The 10,419-nt window shown below is 56.3% G+C and overlaps 1 protein-coding gene across 1 annotated transcript; it reads left to right on the top strand.

The window, feature by feature from the left end:
• The first annotated feature begins 1,580 nt into the window (after positions 1-1,580).
• Positions 1,581-4,872, top strand: PRR18 (proline rich 18). The gene is made up of 2 exons (XM_065927727.1): positions 1,581-1,824; positions 1,920-4,872. Exon 2 carries the CDS (start codon positions 1,933-1,935, stop codon positions 2,707-2,709), a length of 777 nt encoding a protein of 258 aa, XP_065783799.1. The 5' UTR covers positions 1,581-1,824; positions 1,920-1,932; the 3' UTR covers positions 2,710-4,872.
• The last annotated feature ends 5,547 nt before the right edge of the window (positions 4,873-10,419 follow it).

Raw genomic sequence — 10,419 nt, forward strand, 5'->3', positions numbered from 1 at the left:
CCTGCAATGCGGGAGGCCTAGGTTCAATCCCTGGGTCGGGAAGATCCCCTGGAGAAGGAAATGGTAACCCACTCCAGTATTCTGTCCATATTCTCCATAAAATACACAATCCCCGCTTCCAGACAGGGCTCCCTGCTGTCCTCTCTCCTTGACCTTCTCCCTGTCCCTGCCAGTGTCTCAAGGCATCCTGTCTCCTCCCAAGGCTCAGGGGAAACACCCTGGAGACAGTTTAGGTCGTAAAACACCTTTGGCGCTGCTGAAATCACCCACGCATTTTAATCCCAGCTCTTCAGGGTGGTTTGAGGGTGATGGTGGAGATGACAGGGCCTAACCGACCCCTCCATCCCTGGCCATCAGGAGAATGTTTCCAGCCACCCAACACGTTCCTTCTTGCCGCGCCATGAGCAGGGGAGCACATGGGAAGGGGGCCCTGATGGCAGGGAGGTGCTGGTGGGAAGCAGGAGAGCCTGGAGAGCGGGTCAGGGCCCTGGGCAGGGGGAACAGGCCACAGCTGAGGGCTCTCCGTAACCCAGGCCGTAACCCACACCATCTAGCTGTGTTCCTGGTTAGCCCAGAAAGGGCTCCCCTGGTGACTCGGATGGTAAAGAATGCACCTGCAGTGCGGAAGACCCAGGTTCGATCCTTGGGTCAGGAAGAAAGGAATTCCCTGCAGAATTCCTGGGAGTTACTGGAGAATTCCCTGGAGAATTCCTGAGAATTTCTTCCATTCCCTGGAGAAAGGAATGGCAACCCACTCTAGTATACCATATCCAGTAATATGCCTGGAGAATCCCATGGACAGAGGAGTCTGGCAGGCTACAGTCCATGGGGTTGCAAACAGTCAGACGTAATTGAGTGACTAACGCTTTCCCTGGCCCAGAAAAGCATATCCCATGCATAGGGAAAAACAATTTTTTTTTGAGCTCTCAACAATAGATGATTCCATAAGTAATTCTCCATAAGTATTCTCCATAAGTAAGGCAGGGAGTCCTCATTTGGAATTTTGACTTTGGGATGCACTGCTCTGCAATTATTCAATGAATCATTTCATTTATTTAACACACACTGGAAAACTGAAGGAGTGTTTTCAGGTCTCCACCACTAGACTCTAAGTTGCCAGTGAAGCTGTCTCGTCCCTCTGAACCTCTGTTAGAGCAGTAAATGCTTTCCGTGTGCTCACAGGAGTCTCTTGAAATGAACTGAAGGTCTGGTAGTTCCTATATCACGATTTAACCGAAACGGGCCTTTCTTTCTTTCTTTTTTTTTTTTGCCTCTTCAAGGAATACGAGGTTTTTCATTTTAAAATGACTGTCTTTCAACATGATCCAAAAACAAAACCAGAAGGATGCCCTGACAGGTCTGTGCCCGCCTCTGAGCTCCGGCCGGCTTCCTCCCGCGACTCCGGGATGCGGGGCCGCGCGCGGGGCCCGCGGTCCCCCCGCCGCCGGCGGCCTGCGCACCATCTTAGAGGCGCCGAGAGGTGGCAGACGACTTTCTGGCCCACGTGCGAGGACCCCGCCTCGGGCGGAGGACACGCCCGGTCTTCCCCGCCTCTGATGGATTAGCCCCCGAGGCGGAAGGCCGCCCGGGGAGCCTCGGCCGCCCAGTCGCGGCGCCGGGCGTGCGGGCGTAGCGGCTCCTCCTCCCGCGGGCGCGCCCGGCTCCGCGTGGACCGGCCGCCGCTGTCCCCGGAGGAGAGCCGGCAGAGCCCCTGGCCCCGGAAGGAGGGCAGGACGGAGGAAGGCAGCGGGGTGCCCGGGCGCCAGGCCCTGGGTGTGGACGCGGGGGGCGTGTGCGCGCCGGAGATGCCGCGGCCCAGCCCAGGTGGGTGCGGAGGGCGGGCGGGGGGCGGACCGCGGCCCCCCGGGGAGGGCGCCGGGCTCGGCGCGCCCTCACGGTAGCCGCCCCTCTCCTTCCAGGGTGCTGATCACCATGCCGTTCCCGCCCGCGCCGCCGCCGCCGCCCACCCCGGCCCCGGGGGTCCCCGCCGCGCGCCCGCCGCCCCGGAAGCCCGGCGCCCCGCGCAAGGCGGCAGCGCCCGCCTGCGCCCCGCCCGGACCCTCGCCGCCCGCCGCGGCCGCCGAGAAGAAGCGGCGGCCACCCGAGCGGCCCCCGGGGCCGCTGTCCAGCTCCTGGCCCTCCGCCACCCTGAAGCGGCCTCCGGCGCGCCGCGCCCCCGGCCCGGCCTCCCCGCGCGCCCCGGCCCCGTGCGCGCCCCGGCCGGCCGGCTCCGGCGACGGCCCCGCGGGGACCGCGGCCTCGGGGGCGCGGACAGCCGCCCCGGGCGCCGGGCCCGACGCCGCCCTGCGCTTCTCGCTGAGCCTCACGCCCGAGGCCGTGCTAGTCATCCAGCGGCGCCACCTGGAGAGGCAGCTGCTGGCGCGGCCCCGGCGGGCGCCCCCCGCCGACGCCGGGCGCCCGGGCGCCCCCTGCCCCCGGGCCGCGGGCCTCGGCCGCCGCCCCGCCCCGCCGCCGCCGCCGCCGCCCGCCCCCGGCCCGCGGCCCGCCGACCTGCGCTCGCTGCTCAAGGTGTCGCTGCTCAACGAGCGGCACAAGTACGACGACGTGGAGTACGAGGAGGAGGCGGCGGCCGCCGACGAGGGCCTGGTGCGCAAGTGCACCGAGTGGCTGCGTGGCGTGGAGTCGGCGGCCGCCGCGCGCGACCGGCCGGGGCCGCTGGACGCGCTGCCGCACCTGAGCTCGCTGTGACCGCGCCCGCGGCCCCCCAGGCCCCGGAGAGTCGGCCCCGCGGCCACCAGCTGCAGGGAAGAGGCCAGACGGCCGCGACCCCGCCCGCACCCTGCTCGGGCTCCCCGCGGCCACCACCTGCCGAGGAAGGGGGAGACGGCCGCGACCCCGCCCTGCCGCCGGCCCGGCCTGCACCCGGCCGGTCTGCCTCTGCCCCTGTTGGCCTCCGCACCCACGCATGTCCTCGGGGCTCGTGGGCGGGGGGTGAGCCGCGGTGCCCATGCCTCTCACCCCCACCTCTAAGGGTCCCCTGGGGCTCCCACCCTCTGCGGGGGAAGGCCCGTCGGTGGGTGTGGCTTTGCAGGTGCGGGGGGCCGGGTGACCCCCAGGTGCTAGGGGCCGGGAGGGCGGCGGTCAGGTGCGGAGCTGGGCGCGGTGCTGCGTGGACGGTTTTGCCTGTCCTGAGTGGGAAACATGCCCTGGGGCCTGGAAAACCGGCGACGCAGGTGCACCCAACTTCCCGACGGCCAGGGGGAGGGTGCTGACCACCCGCAGGTCGGCCTGGCCAGTGGGCGCTGTGATGGGCGCAGTGCTCTGTGGGCACCACGCAGGCTCCTGGGGGCCGGGAGCCCGCGTGCGCAGTCCCACACACACAGGTACGTTCCTGCACGCCGAGACATGCTTACCTTCACACACTCAGCTCTCACGCTCACATACTTGTGCTCTCCTGCACACGTATCCATACTCACACTCATGCTCGTTCATGCACACGTGCTCACACCGGTGCACATACATGTTCTTGCCCAGCGTGCTCTCTCTGCACACACACACGCACACACACGGGCAAGCACAGATGTGGGGACTTCAGCGTCGGGGGTGACGGGGCAGAGGCCCCGCTTCTGGAGAAAGCACCCTCTGTATCTGAGTGCCGCTCACAAGCGTCTTTTGTGCTACAGAAAGAAGGGGGGGGTGGCGTGCGGAGAGCTGGACCCACATGCAGGACGCGGTGTGCGGGCCAGAGACCGCTTCTGGAGGGACAGTGGGAGTGCGGGGCAGAGGGGTGTTTCCAGTGCTTTTCGTCCCTGTGTGAGAATCAGTGACGTGGTGGCTTTGTACAGGTGTATACAGTGATTTGGAAAAGGGAAGTTTCTATTTATTATTTGAATACAGGGTAAGACTCCCCTGCCTCTTAGAGGTCATACTCTGCTCCACTAACTCCAGGCTGATTTCTAGATATTCCTTCCATGCATCTGAGTATATTTAACGCCAAGGTTGAGAAGGGGGAGATGGTTATACTCAGATAAAGCTGGTTATATGAGAGTGTAATGTATTACCTCAATTTTTGACTTATTTTATAACACTTAATAACTAGTTTAATGTTTATCTCATTAGACTTTAAAGTGTCAAGTCTTGCTTGTATTGTACATTGAAGCCTTACGTTTTTAAAAACCAATTTTGTACTTTTCTTGCGGAGGTCTCTGCTCTTGTCTCTCTCCCGTGCTAGGCACACATCTAGGCAGACACGAAGCATCTAATTTTGTGGCAGCTGGATCAGCCGCCAGATGAGATGCAGGACCAAGGACCTCCACCTGCTGAATAGCTTGCCTCCTGTATGAATGCCCAGAGCTGGAATGTGTTTTATTTTAAATGTGTGTCTTAATACCAGAGTGGCAAAGGCAGCAATCGTGCGGAGGTGACTTTAAGACACGTGTCTCTGTGAATGCTGCGGCCACCCCTGTGGAGTCTGCCGGGAGGAACGCTGCTCTGGACGTCAACCCGCTGAGCGTCAACTGTGAGGTCAAGGAGGGCAGCGGCGTGCCTTGGCCTTACGCGCACTTGGCACAAACAGCCGTGATTAACAGGCCCAGGCTCCTGCCCATCGTGACAGTAAGGACAATGTAAAGACTTTCCTAAAGGAATCGATGTTTGCGGAGCGCCCTTCTGCATCTGTGCGTCCGTCCCGGCGCTGCACGCGTGATGTCTGTCTGCATCTTGTCCTCTGTCTGTCTCCCTCTCCTCGCCTCCCCGCTCCGCCAGGCCCGCAGCCCCGTCTGCCCGTAACTGGCCACGGACACCACGCACTTTTGCTCCTTTGCGACGTCGGATGGACTTGTGTGCCTTGCTCTTCATTTTAAAAGCAGATGGGTCAAATGTTCGTGTTGCTCTGGTGGATGACCCTCAATAAAAAACAACAAAAAAATGTTCTACACATGATGTGCGTTCATGTTGTAACTGATGTTTTGAGGATGTTTTCCAAGTCACTGACCTGCAGTTTCTTCATGTTTAAGTAAAAGAGAAACTTGATGCCTGTATTTCTTTTTAGGATGGTATTAAACACTGGCCAGGAAGAGAAGCGATCACCAAGGTATCCCGAGAGGATTCCTGATGGCCCAGTGGTTAGGACTGTCTGCTTTCATTGCCCAGGGCACGGACGTGTTCAGTCCCTGGTCAGGGAACTAAGATCCCACACGCCACCCCAAACAGAGTTCTTCTGAGATGGCCTCTCCCTAGTACTGCCCTGGCTGAGGCTTTGGAATTTCCGGGGGCTGGCAAAGGGTCATGCCTGCCTGCTAAGTCGTTGTGACCCCGTGAACTGTAGCCTGCCAGGCTCCTCTGTCCATGGGATTTCCCAGACAGCAATACTGGAGTGGATTGCCATTTCCTCCTTCAGGGGATCTTCCAGACCCAGAGATCAAACCAGAGTCTTAAGTGTCCTGCATTAGAAGGCATTGCTGCCAGCAATGACCGGGATTTTAAGAAATCTATTGCTAATCAAATCGTGTCATAATAAAATGACCTGGCCTTCCCTGGTGGCTCAGACCGTAAGAATCTGCCTACCATGTGGGAGACCTGTGTTCGATTCTTGGGTTGGGAAGATCCCCTGGAGAAGGGAACGACTACCCACTCCAGCTTTCTTGCCTGGAGCAGTCCCTGGACAGAGGAGCCTGGCGGGCTACAGTCCACAGGGTCACACAGAGTTGGACACGATTGAGTGACTTTGACAAGGCTGCTTGCCAGCAGTACCTAACCTCTTGTGGGGTCCCAACTCCCATGAGAGCTAATTCCAGAAATACTCCTAAGAATATGTTCCTGCTAACAACAAAATTTGCATATGTTTTAGGGAGCTCATGACCCCAGATTAAGAGTTCCATCTACATATGCTCACTATTACAATTTTTTTTTTTTGCTGAAAGTAATTTCAGTCTGGTGGGTCATTCCAATCAGAAGAGTCAGTTTGAATGATGGTGAGAACTAGAGATTACTCAGAGCATGAGGTCTGCCTTTGAAATCTTTGGGTCCGTGGAGAAAGAGTGAGAAACGATGTCCATGGAAGGAAGAAGGGGGAACCCCGCATTCTCTGGGTAACTGGTGACGTTTGGGCCTAATCCTCCCATCGCTGCTGCGCCCGTAGCTGGCCTGGGAGCACACCCTGCAGGCCGGGCCTCTGAGTATAGTGAGTGAACATGGGAGGTCTCTATTGAAGGGCAGGGCACGTGTGACTTAATTCCACATATCTAGGGGACACCCTGGCACTTTAAGAGAGGTTTTATGTCTATCTGTTCTATTCCCAGAAAAAGCAGATGCCAGAAATCAGAAACTTCAGTTTTGTGGTTTCCCAACAAATGGCACAGTTCCAGGGACGGTGGCGATCTATGGGATCTGGTCAGATTAAACTGACTCTGAAACTGTAATTTTGTACCCTGGAATCCAGATTGATAGGAGAAACATCAGAAACCTCAGATATGCAGATGATACCACTCTAGTGGTAGAAAGTGAAGAGGAATGGGAGCCTCTTGATGAGGTGAAAGAGGAGAATGAAAAAGCTGGTTTTAAATTCAGCATTAAAAAAAAAAAAAGCAAACAAAGATCATGGCATCTGGTTCCATAATTTCCTGGCAAATAGAAGGGGAAAGAGTGGAAACAGTGACAGATTTTGCTTTCCTGGGCTCCAAAATCACCATGGATGGTGATTGCAGCCATGAAATTAAAAGACCCTTCTCCTTGGAAGGAAAGCTATGTCAAACCTAGACAGCGTGCTAAAAAGCAGAGACATCAGTTTGCCGACAAAAGGTCGGTCTAGTCAAAACTATGGTTTTTCCAGTAGTCATGTATGGATGTGAGAGTTGGACTATAAAGAAAGCTGAGCACTGAAGAATTGATGCTTTTGAACTGTGGTGTTAGAGAAGACTCTTGAGAGTCCCTTGGACAGCAAGGAGATCCAACCAGTCCATCCTAAAGGAGATCAGTCCTGGGTGTTCATTGGAAGGACTGATGCTGAAGCTGAATCTCCAATACTTTGGTCAACTCATGCAAAAGACTCCCTCTGCCTGAAGTGCCCACAGTCGTTCCTACATGGAGGAAGCCCTCAGGAGTATCAGAGCCGGGGCCTGGGCATCTCCGGAAGTTGGGGGGGTGCCCCCAGGGTGTGTCCACATGTAGGGGGCCCACTCGGGATGCAGTGCTGCCTGCGAGGGCACAGCAACCTTCCCTCTATTTGCAGGTGTGGACAGTGAGTCCTAAGGGGAGAGCCCCTCATCGCCAGGCCCCCGGGATCAAGTTCTTAACCTTCACATGAAGGATCTAGTGAGCAAGGAGGCGTGCACGGGTGACCAAGTGGGGAGGACACTCGCCAGGGGCCACGTCCAGGTACCTCCCTCAGTGGGTTTTAGAACTGACTTTTCCATAGAGTATACATTTAAAACCTTTTATGGATAAAGATCACACTGAGCTAGTGAGTGAAAGTCTCTCAGTCATGTTCGACTCTGTGACCCCATGGACTGTATAGTCCATGGAATTCTCTAGGCCAGAATACTGGAGTGGGTAGCCCATCCCTTCTCCAGCAGATCTTCCCAACCCAGGGAATCAAACTGGGGTCTCCTGCACTACAGGCGGATTCTTTACCAACTGAGCTATCAGGGAAGTCCCATGCTAGAAATCAACAAAATAGGACACTAACAATACAGAAAACTCACAAAGTCTTAAGTTGCTTCTTTTTAAAGATTAGTTGGGCCTCCCAGGTCCCCCTAGAGCTAAAAAGAGCCTATCCACCAACGTAGGAGACATAAGAGATGTTGGTTCGATCCCTGGGTCTGGAAGATCCCCTGGAGAAGGAAATGGCAACCCACTCCAGTATTCGTGCCTGGAGGATCCCACGGACAGAGGAGCTTGATGGGCTAAAGTCCATGGGGTTGCAAAGAGCTGGACACGACTGAGCAACTTAGCACATGAAGATTAGTTAAAATGAGCAGTGCCTCTTGTGACTGATCATGAAAAAAGAAAGAAAGAAAAAAAATCACAAACTGCCAAGATCAGGAATAAGGGGGAATTTAACTGCAATCCTACAGATCTTGAAAGGGCAATCAGTCAAACCAGGGACAGGCAGAATCGAAGTAACAGCTTTCCCACCCACTGCCAACAGTGCTGGTCGGAACAGGCACCAAGTGAGGTTTTCTCTGTGTTATTTCAGAAACATTTCCTTCCCGAGGTCAATATCTAGTTTGCCAAACAGAACAGCTGATATTTGCATGTGTGAGGCATAAATGTTTTTTTATTTTGCATTGCGATTCATTTGGACGCAAGGAGGATTTTGCCTGTTTCCTTAAGCAAAGGATAAACAGTAAACGTCCAACACACAGTCACAAATGCGTTGGGAAAACTGGCTTCCCTTTTACTGGGAGAGCCTGGTTTGCAAGGCCACATCACCCCTCGTCCCTGGGAGTCCCAGGCTCACTCCTCCCCCACAACAGGCTGAGGTCGCTGTAGAGTCCAGGGTTTAGTCTCTGCCCTGGTCCCTGCTCTCTGCCCTTTTTACTGTGTTGATAACGAGTGTGTGTGCACATGATCAGTCAGTCCGAATCTTTGCGACCATGTAGATTGTAGGCCCCCAGGCTCCTCTGACCATGGGATTCTCCAGGCAAGAATACTGGAGTGGGTTGCCATTTCCTCCTCCAGGGGATCTTCCCGACCCAGGGATTGAACCAGCATCTCCTGTGTCTCCTGCATTGGGAGGCGGATCCTTTACCACTGTGCCACGGGGGAAGCCCCATTAATAACAAGACTAGCCTTCATTCCAGAGCACTTACATTCACCATCGATTTGGATGAAGCTCTTTGATCAGTTTTATAGACAGAAGGGAGACCCGTAATGTGTCCCAAGCACTCAGGTGTGAGTGGCAGCAACCGAACTGTGGCCAGTGCCCAGGGGATCCAGGCTCCACGGTGCTGGGGTGGTGGAGGGAGGGGAGCCCACACCCCGCCCCACCCCCCGACACTATGTCCCATATCCACGGGGCAGCATCCTGGGAAGTCTCCCCAGACACCTCCCGACAGGGACTCGTCACTGTCACTTCATGGGTGGAGGGGCCAGCGCCCTCCTAGTCACGATGCTCCTGAGGGTTACAGAGTCACCTGAGACTCGCCGATGTGTTACCCAGGGCTGGGATAGGGTGACGGGGTCTGCAGGACGGAAGCTTTATCCCAGGGACTTGCTGAGAAGGTGCTCTTAGGGAAACTAAGTTTCTGGGTAAAGGAGAAAGCAGAGAGACACTGAAGGAGACCGGGTGACCCCCAGGGGCACTAGTGGGGTCCAGCGGTCGCACGATGATGCAGGTGGGCTGGCAGTGCCGGAGCCCAGGGCCTGGCCCACCCCAGCTCCCCACGTTCACAGTGACCTCATCGGTCACTGTCTGCCCCACGTCCCGCTCTGAACCTGGGCAACGGGAGCTCAGGGTGGGGGAGCCAGCCTGGCATGTGGTGACGTGGTGTTTGTACTCACAGGGCTCAGGCCCCTGAACATGACCCCACTGATCCTGGTGCTGCACCGGCTGAGAGGACCGAGCCAGAGAGTTCTGAAACAATCTCTCAGTGGTGGGGATGGGACCTCCAACAATGGGCCCATTCACGACCAAGCACAGCCAGTACCCACTGCTGTGCCGTCCCGGGGCCTGCAGAGAAACACTGCGGGTGATGGGAGGGCCAGTGACAGACAAAGATGACTTCATGCTTGTTATAAAGCACAGCTGTCCCGCGAGACTGGCTGGTGGGCACCAGGGCCCCGCAGTCGAAGCCGAATGGCAGAGATTGTTCCGCTTTCGTTCCTCACTTTCCATCTGCTCAGAAGGCCTGTCTGAAAGTCAGGGGCACCTTCTCAAGGATGCCTGTCTGCGCTCAGAGTCTGGCAGCTCCTGGCAGAGAGTACAGGACTCTTCCTCTAACCATGGAATATTTGACCATAGTTTAGAAAAATGTCCTCAAAATGTTAGACATGCAAGCACAAAGGGAGGGGACCCCGACCAGTGGAAAACAAGATGAGCAGACATCCGGGCCAAATCAGGGCTGTGATCACATGAGTGGTGCCTTGAAGTCCAGCTGCACTGGCTTTCGTTCTAGAATCACCAGGAGATCCTCATTAGGGAAGCAAATGAGGCAAACGACCCTGGTGGTCCAGTGGCTAATACTCTAGCTTATGATGCAGGGGACGTGAGTTCCATCCCTGGTCTGGGAACTAAGATCCCACATCTCAGGGAGCAACCGAGCCCACATGCCACAACTAGAGAGTCCATGCACCGCCAGGAACGATCCCGCCTGCCGCAACAAAGACCCAATGCAGCCAAACATTCAACAAATATTTTAAAAGAAAGTAAACGAGACGGGAAGGGCTGCAGTCAGCCTGTTGCTAGACGCCCTGCTGCTGCCCATCAACAAGTCCTTTGTTCACACTACTGTCCGTGTC

The sequence above is a fragment of the Muntiacus reevesi genome, chromosome 3 (genome assembly GCF_963930625.1).
Source record: "Muntiacus reevesi chromosome 3, mMunRee1.1, whole genome shotgun sequence".
Lineage (NCBI taxonomy): Eukaryota > Metazoa > Chordata > Mammalia > Artiodactyla > Cervidae > Muntiacus > Muntiacus reevesi.